General features: G+C 43.0%; 1 protein-coding gene across 3 annotated transcripts in view; it reads right to left on the bottom strand.

Annotated features, from left to right (window-relative positions):
• Positions 1-21,079, bottom strand: part of RGL1 (ral guanine nucleotide dissociation stimulator like 1) — a 134,291-nt gene that overhangs the window by 67,876 nt on the left and 45,336 nt on the right. For 2 of the 3 annotated variants that reach the window (XM_069546271.1, XM_069546270.1), the window contains 2 exons: positions 20,100-20,308; positions 2,765-2,842 (listed from right to left, as the gene is read on the bottom strand). In XM_069546271.1, coding sequence (XP_069402372.1) covers positions 2,765-2,842; positions 20,100-20,308 — 287 coding nt within the window. The remainder of the gene's footprint in view (positions 1-2,764; positions 2,843-20,099; positions 20,309-21,079) is intronic. The other variant, XM_069546272.1, reaches the window with a different exon arrangement.

Here is a 21,079-nt window from a genome sequence, read left to right as displayed (position 1 = left end):
TTCAACCCTTTCATGATAGCTTCAGCTCAACTACCCTCACCCAACATGTACACAGTGAAGCAGCCACCCCGATTCTGTGTTGCTCCCACAAATGTCATGTATACAACACTGCCCTGATTTGGTCCCATTGCCCCCTCTTCCTAAACGGCTCTACCATCCAAATTTTCACCCCCCTTCAAAGCCTGCTTCAGATGTTATCTCTTCAGGCTTCTTTGGTGGTCCAGTGGTTAAGAATCCGCCTTGCAAGGCAAGGGACACTGGTTCAATCTCTGGTCCGGGAAGATCTCCCCAGCTGTGGGGCAACTAAGCCCATGCGCCCCAACTGCTGAGCCCACGCTCTAGAGCCCATGGTCCTAACAAGAGAAGCTGCCACAGTAAGAAGTCCATGTGCCTCAACTAGAGAGGAGCCTGCATTCACTATAACACCTGCGTGCAGCAACAAAGACCCAGCACAGCCAAAAATAAACATTAAAAAAAAAAAGTCACCTCTTCCAAGAAGCATCCCCAAGCCTTCTAGGAATAAGGTATTAGTTCTACTCACCCACCCTGCACTAGGCATTCAAACACCTACACTGGTGTGTTTGGTTTTCTGGAAGGTTATGGCCCAACCAATAAAATTAAGAAACTACCTGAAACCTAACTCAAGGGTTAAAAGAATACTCAGTTTTCTCATCTTTCCATCCCTGGCTTATAGAGAAAGGAGTCCATCATCCAACCCTCTGAAGAATTAAAAATTCCATCGGATTACCTCCCTGGTCTTTTGATCCTAAAATGAAACCATAAGTGATTTCAGCACCCTGGCGTATAGCCACCTACTCAAGAATCCTGGTGGCTCAGCTGGTAAAGAATCTGCCTGCAATGCAGGAGACCTGGGTTCGATCCCTGGGTTGGGAGGATCCCCTGGAGAAGGGCATGGCAACCCATTCCAGTATTCTTGCCTGGAGAATCCCCATGGACAGAGGGGCCTGGTGGGCTAGAGTCCATGGGGTCACAAAGAGTCAGACACAACTGAGCGACTAAGCACAACAATAGCAACTCAAGAACCTTATTCCTTCAGCAGCCGGTAGCCCTGCATCATGGATTTTTCTTCAGTGGCTGCCAGATCATTCTCATCAGCAAAAACTCTCTTTGTAAACAAACATACAACAAAAAGACCATGCCTTGCCCTCTTCCTCCACCCCATTTTTCTGTTCCCCTTTACAACAAAACTGCCAACGGGAGTTAGTAGACTTGCCCTCCCCACTTCCTCCCCTTCTATCCTGTCTTGACCCACATCTCCGTTCACCAAAACGGCGCTTGTCAAGGGTGCCAAAGACCAAAGTGGGGCAGAAGCAGGAGTCACTTCCGGCCCCTCTCACCTGATGTCTGGGCAGCATTAGACACGGTTGGTCACCCTCCCTCTGAAACCCCTTTTGTACTTATCTTCTGGAACACAGCTTCTTTCTTCTCCATGCCCACACCTGTTCCTTTCCAGTCTCTGCTGCTGGACCCTCCACTTTCCTAACTGGAAGGAACCAAGGCTCAGTCTTTGGACTTTTCCCCTCTCTATCTACCCTTCATCTCCACAAGGTCATATCTGGCCCCATAGCTTTAAACGCCATGTATAAACTAAGGATATGCCCAAATGTCTACCAGTCCAGACTTCTCCCTAGAAACTAGACTCAATCAATTACCCCCAAAATCAACACATCTACGATGAAATTATTGACACAAACTCCCCTCCAAGCCAGCTCTCCCCACCAGACTTTCTTGTCTCATGAAGCCGGGGCTCAGGTCTATCAGGCCTCACACACAACCCGTGGAGGGGTCCGTGCCTCCTCTGTCTCACATGCCATATCCACCGCATCTGCACATCCTGTCAGCAACACCTTCGAGAGCTCTGCAGAGGCGGTTACTACTACCCGTTGTTACTCCTACGACAAGGACGACTGCTGCTATTACTCTAGCCTGCGCTGCCATCACCCCTTGCCTGAACCCATCAAAGGGTCCTACCCAGGCTCCTCGTTGCCACTCTTGCCCCGTCCCCAGTGGCATGGTCTATTTTCCACACAGAGCCAGAGTAGGTCTTTTAACTATAAGGCAGGCCACAGCACTATTCTCCTAAAACCTTATAAGTCTTTCTTATATTCCTTAGAATAAAATTCAACATGCTTCCCCAGGCCCTCGAGTCCATATGTGATGAGGGGCCCCGCGACCCTCCAGATCTCCTGCCACAGCACTTGCCGCTTCCTTCTCGCAGCAGCAGCCTCGTCCACCTCTCTACTTTTTCTTGAACACTGTTCCGGCCACAGGGCCTCTTCCATAGTTTCCCTTTCTGGACACTCACAAGGCCCCGCCTGCACCATATTCAGGTTTCTGCTCCAACGTGTCTGGATCAGACAAGAAAGCCCTTTTCTGCCACCCTATGTGACTCAACCTCCATTGGAATCTTGCCCTCTTGCCCTACTTCATTCATTTTTGTGTGGATTCTCTGTCTCTCTCTCTACTAAAACATAACCTTCGTAAGAGCTGGGACTTACTTATTTTGTTATAGCTGCATCCCTTAGCACAGGGCCTGGCAAACAGTGGGTGATCAATACATTTTTACTGGATGAATAAATGAATATCATTTTAGATGGTCAAAAAATGATTCTATGACTTTATGCATTATGGAAAAAAACCATGACAACATTCCAAAGGAATTTTAAAACTCTACTAAATTACAGTCTTTTAAGATCATAAGTCCTGACAGAGAGCTTGTAATGCAGAAGAGAGACACACTCACTTCCTGATCACCGTCTTGGACTCTGATGAACTTTGACCTCCATCTTCTTCACAGTTTGGGCTTGTCAGGTTCCCATACCTTTTTAGATAAAAACAAACACACAAATATGTAAACAAAAAACACAGTTCCTGGTGCTGGAAAGCAATTCTATTCCATCTCAACTACAAGATAACAGTGACGCTTTTCAAGGGTATTTAAGGAAAATAACATTTGTGAAATAGCATCCAAAAATGATACTGTATTTTTTATATTTATTTAATGTGTATATATACATACAAATATATATGTGTATATATACATTTTCCATATATATATATGCAGAATTTGTAACTGCATGCATATATACACACACATATATTTACTCCAACAGAAAAGTGATTTAATGATGAATCACACTACTTAAAACTTTCTCTTGCTACTCAACATTTCTTTGAATATTTTAGATGAACTTGGGCTTTTCCTCTTAGCAGGAGAATCAGTCATTACATGAGGCACAGATCGGAGATTCCTCCTGAGTTCTGGAACATCAACCCCTCACCTCTGCCCCTGTGTATCCACTGAAGGAACATGTGGCTTTGCTTGCTCAGCTTTCATGCCTGCACCACATGTGGGCACAAGCTGATCACTCCATGCTCTGCTTATGAGTCTGGTCTCCTTGAGGATAAGTTCTTTTGAAGAAGCATTATGGGAATGACTCTGAACCCTCAGGTTAGGCTGAGATAGAGACAAGGACTGCAGAACAGAATCCTCATGTCTCAACAACCACGAGAGAAGCAGTGTGTATACTGAGGCTGGTCTAGGCTTCCCCAGCCACTGGGGGAGGGGGAAACAGGGGGCACAAAGCAACCAGTACTTAAACTTTGAAATCTCTCTCATTACAGACTCAAAGCTTGCTCAATAATCAGTCGGTCCCTAGTCACACTGTTAGGTGTCCTTCCAACTCCATAGGTAATGCAAGTCTATTTCATATGGAAATATCATGTTTCATTTGGCTCAGAATATACATTTAGTAAATTCACTTCAAATTCTTAAGGAGTAGCCTATGTTATTCACTTAGAACACCTAGACTATTTCTGCAGTTTCTCTTCCCATCAGGGGAGCATTCAGAGATTCCTTGGAGTTTCACAAGCTGGCCATCTGTCCCAAAGTTTTGGTAACAGAAATTCTATAACTGGCAGGGTTTACATTTTTAAAGAGCACATTTTTGTCTTCTACTAATGGGATTAAGGGCCCCAGGACCCTTATGGTTCCTTGTTCTGAGGATTTACAAGTCCTTTAAAACATAAAAGCCCGCCATCTGGTTTGACCGAATGCCAGTCCATCTGGTCTCCCCATCGCCCTATCTCGGGAGGTTCCAGTGTACGCCCTTAGGCTTCAGCCTCCCCCCACCTCCCTTCCACCTGCTCCTTTCTCGAGCTCATCAGCCTTATGGACTTCTTGGCCTCCCAAAGATATTTTCCACTGGCCTCCGCCCTCCCTGTTCCTCTTCATTCTGCACCTGCTATTTAGAGGCTTCCAGGGCTACCCCTTGCTTTCCCTGAGATAAGAACCAGGCACATTAAGACTAATGCAGGCCCCCCATGAGCAAGGCAGGGCTGGGGAAGGTTTCTAGTAAATAAACAGAGCAGGATTTCTTGGCTCGCTCTCTTTGGCCACCATCATAGTGAACCCTGTCCTCATGTTCCCTCACAAGAGACTCTGGTTTATTTAAGTAGGAAAGATGAGACGAGTGCAGTGAAATGGGGGGGGGGGGCACTGTTCCACGCCACCCCTCTGACCAGAGTGACCCATCAACTCTTGCCCGCCAGCCCTCAATGACTAAATGGGGGGTTTTGTTTTCGTCACATTCTGTGTTCCTTCGTTAATTCTCTTTCTGGTTATCCTGGAAACACTGCACCAACTAGAAGCTCTGAGAGATAGATATAAAAGGGGAGAAAGGACTTTACAAGGGAAAGATACACATTCTCTAGCTCCTGATATTCTTTCCAGAGATGATGTTTATATTAAAAATCCCCTGACCTTCCTATCCCATGTCTTTATTTAAGCGTCTCATATTCAGCTGCTCTCTCTCTCCAGTTTGCAGACCCAGAACTGAAAGGGTGGTTGGGATAACATGAACACCCATCACAGTTCTGTTCTCAGACGATGCCACAGGTGCAGTCAGATGGTGTCATGGACAATGGTGAGGGAGCGAAGTCCTCTTTCTTTAGTGAACCATCTGCTCAGAAGGCCACTCAGATACTCCTCCCCGCCAGCAGAGAATCTAGAGGCTCATAATCGGGACCAGCACAATTGGTTGGTAAAAACTCGGAGACCAGTGAGAACCATCAATAACAAGCCTCGCGTGGGTTGACACATGGTCCAGGTACTTGGGCTCAAAGGCTGCAGCATCCCTAACTCTTCTCTGCCCAACCTACCAGGAAATCCTTTCAGTTCTGCCGTTATAACATATCCTGAATCCTAGCACTTCTCATCACTTCCACTCTGGCTCACACTGCCACCATCTTTGGCTGAGATCAATGCAACAACCACTTAACTCCTCTCCTGGCCTCTGCCAAGTGATGCTGTTCATGCCACTGCTCGGCTCAAAACCCTCCCCTGGCTTCCACTCTTCCCCACCCTGAGAAAAGGCCCACGTCTCACCTGTCTCCCAAGGCCCTAAGTGACCTGCCACTTGGTATCTCTGACCACATTCCCGGCACTCACTCAGTCCCCTTCGACCTCACTGGCTCCTCCCCACATCAGGCATCCTCTTGCCTCAGAATCTCCGCACGTGCTGTCAGCTGCTTCCCAGGCCCACTCCGTTGGCGCATTCCCTGGGCCCCTGCAGGCCTTTACTCCAACGTCACTTTACCAGTGAGGCCTTCCCTGACCATCCTATGAACAAGAAACACCAACACCACTGCTTTATTCTCTCCCACAGCCTTTAATACCTTCTAGGATACTGTGCAATTAATACAGTTATTATGTTAACTGTCCATTAGAACATAAACCCCTTGAGAGCAGGACTTCTGTCTCTTTAGAACTTACAACAGTGCCTAGCACCAATAGGAATGTTGATGACTATTTCTAGCAAGGTTCCCTAAGCAGACATGGAAATGAACTTCCTAACAACCAACTAGGTTCAAATTTGTCACATGAAGGCATCATGTGACTTTTTACTTATATCCATGTCTTCCCTGTCTGTGCCTTCATTTCTAACAATCTAAGAAGATAAAAAAGCTTCAGCATAGCTGGGATCATTACAAAAACATCTAAAATTAAAATGCAAAGGAAGTAAATAAGATCTTAAAGCTGATATCTTGAAGGCACAAACAGTATAAAATGCAAAATAATGTATATATAGTTTTACAGAGGAGATCTTTAGAAGCAAGATAAAATTTAAAAGCCTACAACCCACTGGAATTTAAAGGACTGGGGAGGGGATAATTATTTGCCCCTGTACTTTTCTTATCATTAAGGAGAATTAAATCTTACAGAAAAGAAACTAGACCAGCACTGGAAATAAGATCTTTTTAACATTCAAGCTAAGTCATTTGAGAGTTAAGAGTTAATTTTATGAGATTAAGAGTATTTCTTTGATGTTTCCTGGACCCTCTCATAGCTTCCCATCAAAATCCTAAGTCAAGTTCAATTCCTTTACTCCAGGGGAGTAAATAAAGTGTGTGTGTGTGTGTGTGTGTGTGTGTGTGTGTGTGTGTTTAATTAATGAGTAGCTACAGACAAACCTGTCAACAATGTCACCTCCAATTTCTGCAAAACCTCCCTAGGATTTAAGATCAAAGCTCCAACCTCTTAAGAAGGCTTACCATTGAGAAACTGCCCATCTTTAAATGGTAATTCAAAAAACTTAAATTAAAATACAAATTATCAGGATAACTTCTGACATGGTTTTCTCTATAGTCACAAGGCAAAAGAAAGAATTGTGAATGTCTTCTAAATATAAATTATTTACTGTTACCTAGAAATGACTAGAAAAAGAAAAAAAAACTCATGTTAACTGGTTGCTAATATTTAAACAGGAAACAGTTATTTCCAAGGGGAATGGATTATTGTTTGCAGCCTATCTGGGCAGAAAAAAATGTTTAATATGTGTTTGAAAGGAGGACCAGGGACACCTGTGGTTCAGAGAAATCTTAAGATAAAGTTAACCCCAGGACAGCCCTTCTGGTGGGGGGACGGGGGGCAGCTTTCTAACCTCTACTCCCTAACAGAAGAGTTTCAGCAACATCAGACCAGGATGGGGATAATCCTGAAGAACATTTCAGGCTCCACTTGATAATGGCAAGTGATCCCTTGATTTCAGCAGTTAATAATTACTGAGAGCTCACTACAGGCCAGGCACTGTGCTAAGCACATTACATGCACTGTTTCATTTGGATGGATGGATTATCTCACGCTTATCCTATATGGGGCTTCCCTGGTGGCTCAGACAGTAAAGAATCCACCTGCAATGCGGGAGACATGGGTTCAGGCCTTGGGTTGGGAAGATCCCCTGGAGGAGGGCATGGCAACCCACTCCAGTGTTCTGGCCTGGAGAATCTCCATGGACAGAGGAGCCTGGCAGGTTAGAGTCCATGGGGTCGCAAAGAGTCGGACACGACGGAGCAACTAAGCACATAATCCTATATGGTAGAATTCTTCTTCTTCCAATTTAATGAATGAGAAAATAAGGCCCAGAGAGCTTAAGCCATTTGCCCTTGAAGACACAGCTAATCAGTAAAGCAAGGACTTGAACCTTGACAGTCAGGCCCTAGAGCCCAGCCTCTGAGCCACCACCCTATCACACAAACCACAGTTATTTTGTTTATTTCTTTTATGTGTCCCTCCACTGAGTGATAAATTCTTGGGTTTTTCATTTAATCATTCTTTTTCTTTCACTCATTTAGTCCTCATTATTTATTAAAGTTTATGTTTGGGTACTATTCTGGGCATTGAGGATACAGCAGTGAACTAATCCCAGCTCCTGTTTTCATAGTGGTGGGGGAGGAGATAAATAATAAACTAGTGATTAATGAATATAAAATAGTCAGATGGTGAAAAGTGCAATGGAGAGAAAAAAAATCAGCTAAAGGTGCTCAGACAGGACTGGAGAGCCTGAGATGGCAGCTTCCTAGAGTCCAGGGCGGGCCCCATGCGAACGTGACAATAAACTAAAATCTTTCAAGAGCCAGGGAGCAGGCCACCGAGACCTCCAGGAATGCAGCCTTCCAAGAGGAGCAGAGAGGCTATGCAAATGCCCTGGGGCAGTGGCAGGACAACGTGCTTGAGAAACGTGCAGAAGGCCAGTGAGGCAGGAGCAGAAGAGATGAAGCAGAGACAGAGAAGGAGGCGAGCGTGGAGGCGGCGGGGGCAGACCCCGAGGGCCAAGCCGGCCACGGTCAGTGATTTGATTTCACCTTTCATCTCACTTACTGGTACCTGCTCTGACTTGGAGGACACTCTCTAAACACTGGCTAAGTGAATTAAATCATGCCCTCGACTACCACGAAGAAAAGAGTGGGAGGGGAGGGCAGGAGAGGGCAGAAGCCACTTACTGGGGATGATGAGAGAGCAGAGAGGAGGAAGTCGGGGCAGGGGAGACCGCACAGGAAGCCACTGATTCAGGGACCTCTGGGGGCCTTTGCTTTTCTCATCAAGCCCAGCCTGGGAACATCTGAGGCATTTTTTTCTTTAACTGACCCACAAGAACACAGGTCAGGTATGAGGAAAATGTTCAGAAGCTGACCTTGAGTCAGGATAATGACACGGAGAAATAGCCTGCAGATGTCGGGAACACCAAGTGAGGCCTCGGTGAGGGCTGTGGACTGTGCCTCACAGAGCAGCTGGTGGGGGGAGGGGAGAGGTGTTTCTAATCACCCTGAATAATATCCGCCACGGTGGGCACCTCTCCACTCAAGCATGGCCCGACTACTGGGTCACGGCCACCAAGCCTACCTTGGAAGGGTCTTGTTACCATCATGGAGCCAGTTACTCAAGAAGAAGACAAAGGTCAGAAACAACAAGGTAAAAACTCCTTGTTCTTAGAAGAGGCCAGTGGCGCTGGACAGGGAACCAGGCAGCGTGCATTCACACATGAGGTCCGGTTCTTGAGGCAAAGTTTTCCTGTGATTAGAAAAAGCCAGAAGACCCAGAAAGAGCCTCAGTCCTCCCCTCCAGGCCTTTGCTGTGAAGGGCCCTCCACCTTCCTTGCCCTTCGATTCACCACCGTATCTTCATGTTAGGCCCTGAGAGTTAAGGCAACATTAACAGCGCAAAGAACTTAGTATTTCTGATCCACTTGACAGTTATGAAACACTGCAAAAATTCTCCTTGACAATAATATCTTCACCCCCAGCCCTGACCCACAATTGTCTGAATGGGAGACCAAGAAAAAAAAAAAAATCAAAAACTTTATAATCCCTACTCAGCCAGGGGAAGAAAATGAAACGGTGTCTCTTGCTAGAACTTGATTCTCGTTCACACATCAAGTTGTATCTCAAGTCTGATGGCCGTCGCGCCCTTGCTGTCAGGTTTCTGGGGGTTTTTCCATTCCAAGGCCTGTCCATTTCTCTTCTCTGGCCCGTTCGCTGCCCCCAGAGAGCCCGGTGGCTCCTCAGTGCCTCCTCCTTCCACCTGTGGTTGGTAACAGTTCTAAACCATCAGCTGCAGATCTGTCTTGTTAGCACGCTACAGCCGCCACAGCTACAAGGAAGGTTGGAAGTTTGCCCAAAGAAACAGGTTAGGACTGGGGGCAAGGAGTAGGCAGCACCCTGACAACCACAGAATCTGTTTACAAGTCAGGAGTTTCCTTAGGTTTACAACGAATTAATACGTTATTAACTCAGTGCCAGGCTGTGGCTCAGCCCGTGTGCCTAGCGCCTGTACTCCGCAACAAGAGAAGCCACTTCAATGAGAAGCCCACACACTGCAACAAAGAGAAGCCCCTACTCACCACAACCAGAGAGAGCCCGAGCAAGCAACAAAGGTCCGGCATAGTCATAAATAAAATCAATCAATCAATCTTTTTAAAAGTCAGTCACTTTCCTATACGCCCGTAATAAACAAGTGAAATTTGAAATTAAAAACATACTCCTTTTACATCAGTACTCCCACAAAATTAAAATACTAGGTATAAATTCAAAATATATATACATGGTCTGCTGCTGCTGCTAAGTCGCTTCAGTCGTGTCCGACTCTGCGACCCCATAGATGGCAGCCCACCAGGCTCCCCCGTCCCTGGGATTCTCCAGGCAAGAACACTGGAGTGGGTTGCCACTGCCTTCTCCAACGCATGAAAGTGAAAAGTGGAAGTGAAGTCGCTCAGTCGTGTCTGACTCTTTGCAACCTCAATGGACTGCAGCCTACCAGGCTCCTCCGTCCATGGAATTTTCCAGGCAAGACTACTGGAGTGGGGTGCCATTGCTTTCTCCATATATGGTCTATATAAGGAAAGTATGAAACTCTGATGAAAGATATCAAAGAACTACTACATAATGGGAGAGAGATTCCATGTTCATAGGAAGACTCAATATTGTCAAGACGGTTCTTCCCAACTCAATCTGTGGGTTCAATGCAATCACAATCAAAGTCCCAGCAAGTTATTTTGTGGATTTTGACAAACTGATTCTAAAGTTTATATGGAGATACAAAAGAACTACAGAATAGCCAACTCAGTACTGGAGAAGAGCAAAGTCAGAGGGCTGCTGCTATCTGACTTCAAGACTTGCTATAATACTACCGTAATCAAGACAGTGGGGTATTAATGAAAACATAGACAAATAGACCAACTGAATAACAAGTTCAGAAATAGACCTGCACAAATACAGTCAATTGGTCTTTGACAAAGGAGCTAAGGCAATACAGTGGAGCAAGCGAAGTCTTTTCAGAAAATGATGGGTGATGGATCAACTAGACACTGATGTGGAAAACAATGAATCTAGACAAACACCTTGCACATGTCAAAAAATTAACTCAAAATAGATCATAGACCTAAATGTAAAACATAAAACTATTAAACTTCTAGGAAAAAAAAATATGAGAAAACCTAGATGACCTGGGGTATGATAATGATCTTTCAGATATGAGACCAAAGTCACAAATCATGAAAAAAAATTGATAAACTAGACTTCATTAAAATTAAAAACCTCTGCTCTGCAAAAGACGGTATCAAGAGAATGAGAAGACAAACCACAGACTTAAAAGAAAATATTTGCAAAAGCCCCACCTGATAAAGTACTGTTATTCAAAATACACAAAGAACTCTTAAAATTCAACAATAAGAAAACAAACAACAGAATTTTTAAAATGGGCAAAAGACCTGAAAAGACACCTTACCAAAGAAGATACACAGATGACAAGTCCAAATATGAAAAAATGTTCACTATCATTTGCCAATAGGGAACTACAAATTAAAACTGCAATGAGATACCATTACACACTTATTACAATGGCCAAAATCCAAAACACTGACAACACCGAATGCTTTCAAGGATGTGGAGCAACAGGGATTCTCATTCACTGCTCATGAGAATACAAAATGGTGTAGAAACTCTGGAAAACAGTTTAACAGTTTCTTACAAAGCTAAATATACCTTTCCCCTATGATCCAAAATTCTTGCTCCCTGGTAGAGGGAAGGAGCTGAAAGCCTATGTCTTCACAAAAACCTGCACATGGACGTTTATAGCACCTTTACTCATAACTGCCAAAACTCAGATGCAACCAAGATGTTCTTCATAAGCGCTGCTATTGTTCACTCACTCAGTCATGTCCAACTCTTTGCGACCGCATGGACTGCAGCAAGCTAGGCTTCCCTGTCCTTCACTATCTCCCAGAGTTTGCTCAAATTCAGGTCCATTGGGTTGACAACGTCATCCAGTCATGCCATTCTCTGTTGCTCCCTTCTCTTCCTGCCTTCAATCTTTCCCAGCATCACACAGTGGGTAATTAAACTATAGGTCCAATCAGATAGCAGAATGTTATTCAGCACTAAAAAGAAATGAGCTATCAAGCTATGAAAAAACATAAAAGGACCCTTAATTGTGTGTTACTAAGTGAAAGAAGCAAATCTGAAAAGGCTACACACTGTATGACTCCAACAATACAACATTCTGAAAAAAGCAAAAACTCCAGGTGGCACTAGTGGTGAAGAACGTGCCTGCCAATGCAGGATATATAAGAGATGCAGGTTTGACCCCCGGGTCAGGAAGAGCCCCCGGAGAAGGAAAGGGCCACTCACTCCAGTATTCTTGCCTGGAAATTTCTATGGACAGAAGAGCCTGGGGTCGCAAGGACCATCCATGGGGTCGCAAAGAGTTGGCCACGACTGAGCACATACATTTCTGTCCTTTATCGAGCCCATCTTTGCATGAAATAGAGGAAAAGAACAGGTCCGTCTAGTCAAGGCTATGGTTTTTCCAGTAGTCATGTATGGATATGAGAGTTGGACTGTGAAGAAGGCTGACTACCGAAGAATTGATGCTTTTGAACCGTGGTGTTGGAGAAGACTCTTGTGAGTCCCTTGGACTGCAAGGAGATCCAACCAGTCCATTCTGAAGGAGATCAGCCCTGGGTGTTCTTTGGAAGGAATGATGCTAAAGCTGAAACTCCAGTACTTTGGCCACCTCATGGGAAGAGTTGACTCATTGGAAAAGACTCTGATGCTGAGAGAGATTGGGGGCAGGAGGAGAAGGGGATGACAGAGGATGAGATGGCTGGATGGCATCACTGACTTGATGGACGTGAGTCTGAGTGAACTCTGGGAACTGGTGATGGACAGGGAGGCCTGGCGTGCTGCAATTCATGGGGTCGCAAAGAGTCGGACACGACTGAGCAACTGAACTGAACTGAACTGAGTACATACACATACATACAGAGGCAGTAAAAAGATCAGTGACTGACAGGGATTGGGGGAGGGGACGATGAACAGACAGACTACAGAGGATTCTTAAAGGCAGCAAAACTATTCTGTATGATACCATGATGATGGATACGTATCATTATACATTTGTCCAAACCCATAAAATGTACAACACCAGGAGTGAATTCTAATGTAAACTATGGACTGTGGGTGATAATAATGTGTCAGTGGGGCTTCCCTTGTGGCTCAGATGGCAAAGAATCCACCTGCAGTGTGGGAGACCTGGGTTCAATCCCTGGGTTGGGAAGATCCCTTGGAGGAGGGCATGGCAACCCAATCCAGTATTCTTCCCTGGAGAATCCTCATAGACAGAGGAGCCTGGCGGGCTATAGTCCACGGTGTTGCAAAGAGTTGAACACGACTGAGCAACTAAGCACACACAATATGTCAGTGATTGTAGTAAGTGTACTATTCCGATGGAGAATGTTGATAGTAGGGGCATGCATGGGTGCAAAACACATATGGGAAATCTTTGTACTTTCCACTTAATTCCGCTGTGAACCTAAACCTTCTCTGAAAATAATCTATTTTTTTTTAACTGAAGTATAGTTGATTTATAACGTTGTGCCAGTCTCCGCTGTATAGCAAAGTGACTCAGTTTTACACATATACACATTTTTTAAAATATTCTTTTCTACTTTATGGTTAAGCCCAGGAGACTGGATATCGTTCCCTGTGCTATAGAGTGGGACCTTGCTGTCTATCCATTCTAAATGTAATAGTTTGCATCTATCAACCCCAAACTCCCAGTGGATCCCTCTTCCTCTCCCTTGGCAACCACAGTCTGATTTCTATGTCCTTGAGTATGTTTATGCTTTGCATAAAGGTTCATTTTAGATTCCACATGTAAATGGTACCATATAGCATGAAAATAAAAGAAAGGGAAACCTATGTGCACTTCTGATGAAATCTATGGAAATAAATGCAATGTTTTCAAGTCTTATATTTAATCGCTTTCTCTCTGCTGTGGAGGAACTGGTTTCATTGGTTGGGCAGCTCCATTCTTGCTGGTTGTTGGTGCATCAGCTTTTACATAAGAAGGTGTGACTACTCCATGAGTCATAAAGTATGGATTTCAGATTACTATCCCCATAGTAGTGATATATTTGCATAAGTCCTCCTGAGCCACTGCACTTGCTATACCCCTACCCTCTAAGAAGAGTTATCTTTGAGAAATAGTAGATTCAGGTCAGGGGGTTTGGCTGAGTACATCGAACAGAAATATTCCAGATACACGGTCCCTATCAATAGGGACCCTGAGAGCCCATGACCTATCTAACGACATAATATCACTGCCCAACATCAAGTTTTGTTTTGATAACACCCTCCTCTCCCATTCCATCCTCTCTTACTGTCTCTGTCATAGAACCTAGCTCTTACCTCCCAAGGACAGTATCAATTTTAATTTAACTATACACATTTATGTGTATGCTTATTTAAGTTACTCTCAGCCATTAAGCATGAAGAAGACAGGAGTCATGACTGGTTTGTCTACCATTATATGCATAGCTCCTTGCACAGTACATGGTAGATATTAAAATACCTGATAAATCTCATTTCAGTGGATGAATGAAAAGGAGCATGGATGTTCAACTGAGGTGCTCACAACTGTGTGAAGTAAGCATCCCTCAGGAAATGCAATTTCTAAGGAAAATCAACTGAGATAATAGAGAAAAAGATAAGAGCTAGATAGCCAAACCATCCCTTTCTTTAGAAATGACATTAACATTTTCAGATGACATACAAGGTGATCTGGTATGCTTGGAAAGAGCGTCCAAGTCAGAAAAAGATAGGTTTTTATTCCAGCTCTGCTTCTTACTTTAAGTTTCTGAGCCTCAATTTTCTCATTATATACATGCAGGTAACGATCAATGAACTAGATAAGATAGTCTGAAAATGCATGGCAATCAAACATGGGAAGAAGAAATAAGTTCAAAGACCCACTGAATTAGTCTCCTCTCTGGTGACCTAAGCCAGCAAACCCAAGTCAGATTGGTCTTAAAAGCATAGTGTTTATGGGATAGCCATTCAAAGGCTGAAGCCATTCAACCTTTATCCTCCAGAAGTCCCCGACTGGGAGAATTCACTCAAAATGAAGGGGCAATTCAGATTATTACTCAATCCTTTTCAAATTGTGACCTAAGTGCCATTAGTGGCTTAGCAAAAGTTTCTGGAGGTCTAATTCACCCCATTTCTCTGGTCCTTAGCAGTCAGCTCGTTTCTGATATCAGGGGAAGAAAGAATGACCAAGAAAGAACCTAAAAGCAGCAAATGCTACAGCTGTTTCAAGAAAAATCTAGATGTCTGTATAGACATTTCATGGTTCTCAGTGAGGATCACTAGCTGAAGTAGGTTTCTCCCTAAATTTGAGGTTGGGTGTTTTCAGTAGTATTTAACTTACTTTTTAAAATGGCATGGTGGGAAGAAAACTTATTTTTAAGTGAAATATATGTTTAAAGTTGAAGTGAAAGTAAACGTGTTAGTCATTCAGTCATGTGCAACTCTTTGTGAGCCCATGGACTGTAGCCCAGCAGGCTCCTCTGTCCAAGGAATTCTCCAGGCAAGAATACTGGAGTGGGTTGCCATGCCCTCCTCCAGGGGATCTTCCCAATCCAGGAACTGAACCCATGTCTCCTGCACTGAAAGAAGAATCTTTACCATGTGCACCACAGAGCCCAAACACAAACAGCTAAATCACACTCAAAAACTTTCTTAGGTTAAAAGAAAGCCAACGAGCCTCAGAATTAACTCTTAGCCACACTGAGAAGCACAGAAAACAGGATTTCTCGTTAACTGCTGATCACCCCTAAGGAAGCAATTAGGCACACACAAGGAATTAGCCATATATGACTAAAAACCACTCTCCACTGGTCAATCTCAAAGGCTCATATTAGTAGAATGAAACAAAAAAACTATCACAAATATTTTTAAATCACACAAAACAAACAGTTCCATATGATACAAGCCACATGATTGGAAGTCTTAAGAAAAATCAAAGTTTGGTTTCAAATACGCTTTTCTCTGGAAGGAAATAAATATTGCAGCATCTGCCTTCAATCCATTCTGGACTGGTTAGGATTCAGTTCAGTTCAGTCGCTCAGTCACGTCCGACTCTTTGCGACCCCATGAATCGCACCACGCCAGGCCTCCCTGTCCATCACCAACTCCCGGAGTTCACTCAGACTCACGTCCATCGAGTCAGTGATGCCATCCAGCCATCTCATCCTCTGTCATCCCCCTCTCCTCCTGCTCTCAATCCCTCCCAGCATCAGGGTCTTTTCCAATGAGTCAACTCTTCGCATGAGGTGGCCAAAGTGCTGGAGTTTCAGCTTTAGCATCATTCCTTCCAAAGAAATCCCAGGGCTGATCTCCTTCAGAATGCACTGGTTGGATCTCCTTGCAGTCCAAGGGACTCTCAAGAGTCTTCTCCAACACCACAGTTCAAAAGCATCAATTCTTTGGCGCTCAGCTTTCTTCACAGTCCAACTCTCACATCCATACATGAACACAGGAAAAACCATAGCCTTGACTAGACGGACCTTTGTTGGCAAAGTAATGTCTCTGCTTTTCAACATGCTATCTAGGTTGGTACTTTTCTTCCAAGGAGTAAGCATCTTTTAATTTCTTGGCTCGGATTAGCACATCCTATGATAACTTATCAGTGTTAATTTCACAAGGGATAAGTAATCTGCTATTAAGAATCCAAGAGAAATAATTTAAAAAAAAAAAAAAAACAAAGCAGAACACCAGAGACCCATAAACAAGTTGACCACAATTTACTAATAAGAGAACAGTTTATCCAGCTTATCTTCAGAAAAGGTAAATTTATGTAACTTGTTGCTTACCTCCAAATTACAGACATTAAAATCCCCAACAACCAATTTAAGACCCCAATGTTTCACAGAATCTGCATTTGGTTAAAATCAGAGATTTTAACATTTGGCCATAGGATATGAGTGAGTAGGAAATAGAGTGAGGAAGAAACATTCATGAAGTTTGTATATATATGGACAAATCCAAAGTCTGCAGAGGAAGCAAAATAAGTAGGATATATTTCTCTGAACTTCTTTTTTTTAATTATTATTATTTTTTTTACTTTACAATACTGTGTTGGTTTTGCCATACATCAACATGAATCCGCCATGGGTGTACACGTGTTCCCAATCCTGAACCCCCCTCCCACCTCCCTCCCCGTACCATCCCTCTGGGTCATCCCAGTGCACCAGCCCATGTTAGAGTTTCATTTTTATGCCATCTTAAGCAGTTGTCTACTTGTTTTCTAAGTGTAATTACCTTTTGAGGTAAAATATTAAGTTGTCAAGGTGGATCCATGTTTTGCAGGGCAACCTTTTGTAATTTGAGGGGTTTTCTCTAAGAAAAAGAATATAAAATTGTGAATATCAATTATGTAGAGTGTACTCCCAGTGAGGGGCCTTAGAGGTTAAACACCAGCAGCTTCACAGTAAATTCATCACAAGGGTGAGAACTACCAAGTCTCCTATTTCTGCTTCGTCCATATGGTGTTTTGCAGAGCACGGGGTATTTTAAAAACATTTCAGTACGTGTTGATTCCACTCATGTCAGAATCAAAGGATCTGACTATGAGATTAAATTCAAAGTCAAGCCTTGGCCCACCTAAATGGTTCAAGATATATCTTAACTCTTCATTCAGTTATACCTTAAATGATAGTTTGAATTAAATATAATTTCAATTCATGTTGATTCTGTTATGTAACAATTGTCATAATATTTTAACAATCCAAAAATGTATACCCACTATAATAGGAAAACAAACAGAAGATTTTTAAAAATCATCACACAAAAGCTGGGTGTACATGAGTCATAGACTAAACACTCTAGTTCCTGTGTGTATGTCCACTAGTTATGATGAGCAGCTGGAATTCATGTGCACTCCCCTTCACGGACGATAGACATCTGTGGTCTATTATCAGTGGAGTTACCCCATAAGCAGAGGAGGTTACCAGTTCCAAGGAAAACTTGTAGGAGTTTTTGATGTGTTGACCTATTTCCTCATACTGCCTGCCAACAGCATATTGCATCCTCTTCATAAATACAGAACAGAGGAAAGAAAATGCATATCATTCTTCAGGTTCTATTGATAGGTGTGAGGCTAACAACTATGAGACTATGAAAGAAATGACTCACTAATCCCACAGGTTTATACGCCAGGCTTAATATTTTAATTACTGCTGTGTAAAAAACCTACAGAACTTCCCACTGATGTCAAAGTCCAAAGCTGTCTAGGCTTTATTATGCACTGATCCAGTTAAGACATCCTGTGGATGTTTCCTGAATGTGAACATAAGAACACCCATTGATCCGAGTGATTTCACTCTAGATGTATCTAGGAAGAAAATATCTTGAGAAAACTCCCTGTTATCAATATCTTATTCACATCATAACAGAATTAGATTATTAAAGGCCTTAAGACTGATAAATGACTGCATGAAAAGAATTTTTAATGTCTTCACAAAAAAGAATATTTATAAACAACTTTTAAAAGCAAAGAAAAAATTAGAAAAAAATATATTTCCAACAAATATAAGCAAAAAGTGTGGGGGCCTCCCTGGTGGTCCAGTGGTTAAGACTCCAAGCTGCCAGTGCGGGAGGCAGAGGTATGGTCCCTAGTTGGGGAACTAAGATCTCACATGCTGTGCAGCTTGGACAAAAAAAGAATATATATATACACATATATACACACACACACATTTTAAGAAACCTAACTTTGTTATTAGACAAAGAGTTATAATTAGATGATCAATAATTAGGTAACAATAACCCAAAATAAAAATAAAAGATATGAAAATACGAGTTCACAAAAAACCCACAAATGACCAATAAGTATTTCAAGACATGCTAAACCTCACTCATAATGTTAAGAAACATAAATATAAAAACAATGAGCTCCTTTTCAACAGACAGATGACAGCAGAGATGGTTTCAATGATGGAGATGGAAATACTACTCACAGCTGGCCAGAGTACAGGGAAAGCAAAGGGACCCTCATTCTCTGTGGATAGGAGAGTGGCTGGCACAACTTTCTGCAGGGCAATCTAGCAACACCATTCACTTTTCAAAGTGCTCATATATTCTGGGGACTTCCCTGATGGTCCAGTGGCTAAGACTCCAGGCTGCCAATGCTTGGGGCCTGGATTCAACCCCTGTCAGGGAACTAGACCTCACATGCTACAGCTAAAAGAGATCTTGCATGGTGCAATGAAGATTAAAGATCTGGAGTGCCTTACTAAGGCTCCTCTGTCTATGGGATTCCCAGGCAAGAATACTGGAGTAGGTTGCCATTCCTTTCTCCAGGGGATCTTCCCAACCCAGGGATCAAACCCAAGTCTCCTGCATTATAGGCAGATTCTCTACCATCTGACCACCAGGGAACCCCTACTAAGATCCAGTGCAGCCAAATAAATAAAGATAAATATATATTTTTAAAATGCTCATACATTTTGACCCATCAGTCACTCTTCTGTGAAATTATCCTATAGAATTCTCAGACAAGTGTTAATACTTGCACACACACAGAACATTCTATCCAATAAATACCATAAAGTCACTAAAAAGAATACAGTATCTACCTACATGTGCTGACTTTAATAACAATAACTTATATTTCTTGAGCTTTCAATATCCCAGCCACTGTTCTAAACTCTTTATATATGTTAAAGACTTTACTAAGTAAAAAAAAATCTCCAAGATATAGATAAGTAAAAAAAGAAAGCTGCAGAATACACTGTGCACTGTGGTTCTATTCATACTATAAATATATATAAATATCATATATAAATACAAATACATAAACATGCATTTATATACACCCAGAAAAGCTTGAGAATAATATAAAAGGAACAGTTTACAGTTATTACTTAGGAAGAATGGGCCTGGGAAAGGGACTTAGGTAAACAGAAATTTTTACGTTTTATTTTTTACTTTTCTTTCGGAATTTTCTTCATTGTTTGAACTTTTCACTACACACATGAATTACTTCTATTTTTAAAATATTCATATCTGCTATCTACCTAATTGGGGAGGACTTTTGACACAATGGGAGAAGGAGAGGGTGAGACGATTTAAGGGAACAGCACTGAAACACATATATTACCATATGTAAAACAGATAGCCAGTGGAAACCTGATGTATGATGCAGGGCACCCCAAGCTGGCGCTCTGTGACAGCCTGGAGGGATGGGGTGGGGAGCATGGTGGGGGGGGGGGTGTTCAGGAAAGCGGGCACACATATGCCTATGGTCGATTCATGCTGATATATGGCAGAGGCCATCACAATATTGTAAAGTAATTATCCTCCAATTAAAATAAATTTTTTTCAAAAGAAAAAGAACTTCATGCCTTCATTCTGCAAACAGCCTGACATTTCTGTCACCTCGCACCACCGCTTCAGATTCTTACCTGTCCAGCAGCAGCTCCAGCACTTCTTTAGTGGAGGCAAAGCCTCTGTATGTTGACAGGAAGATGCTGATATATGTAAAGTCATTGTCCCCAAAAGCCGTCAGCAGGTTCTCCACGAGCTTCTCTAAGGTGCCAGCTTTTATGGTCCTGATCTTACACGTCTCATACTGACTGACTGTGTGTCCCGGAGGCAGCTGGTCCCCTTCGACCTGCACAATAAACTCAAGATTATGATCAGGAGAAACGATTCCCTAAAGTAAGAGTGAAAACACTGAACTGGATGAAGAGTGGCCCGTCATGCTTTCCCTGCTCTTATTTAACTTCCCTACCAGTAAGGAAAGGCTGACTTCACTCCTCTCACCTGACTGAATGCAGGAGCGTGGGATGGTGGTCGGGGTACTGGGGTGGCATCTGCTTGTGATCCCACAAGCAGAGGGATTACTTCAACATTTGCTTCTGCTTACTTCCCTATCAAGACCTACGTTGCTGGCACATTCTGTCAAGAATGTTTTCTGTGACTCCGGGATCAAGTTGAGCAAATGCTATCAATCATTCCCTTTACACTGTTCCACAGTTAAGCTTTCGAACTCATCCTCAAAGACAGTGCCTACAATGGGATGCTGGCACTGATCCTACAGACTCTGCAGAACTGCTTATTAAACTTTTAGATTTGTGTGAGCCAGATGACATTATGTTGATAGTTTGGAGGAAAAAAAAAAAATCAGCCTTGGGAGGAGTATGTTCTGCACAGACATCTAGGGAAATCTGACTATGTGATGTTCTTTGGTCCATGGAAGGCAAAACACATTCAATATCATCATTAATCAACAAACTTGGCTAAGCAGCAGTTTTACCAAGCAGGCCTCAGCTAATCTTGGATGAGGAATAGAAATGGTAGGTAGGTGCATGACTCCTGCCTTTTGGAGACTAGTAATGTTATAGTACAGTAGTCATGTAAGGATGTGAGAGCTGGACCATAC

This window comes from Ovis canadensis, chromosome 12 (genome assembly GCF_042477335.2).
Source record: "Ovis canadensis isolate MfBH-ARS-UI-01 breed Bighorn chromosome 12, ARS-UI_OviCan_v2, whole genome shotgun sequence".
In the NCBI taxonomy this organism is placed as follows: Eukaryota; Metazoa; Chordata; class Mammalia; order Artiodactyla; family Bovidae; genus Ovis; species Ovis canadensis.
Note: the sequence above shows the minus strand (reverse complement) of the source record. Positions and strands in the feature narration are given on the sequence as shown.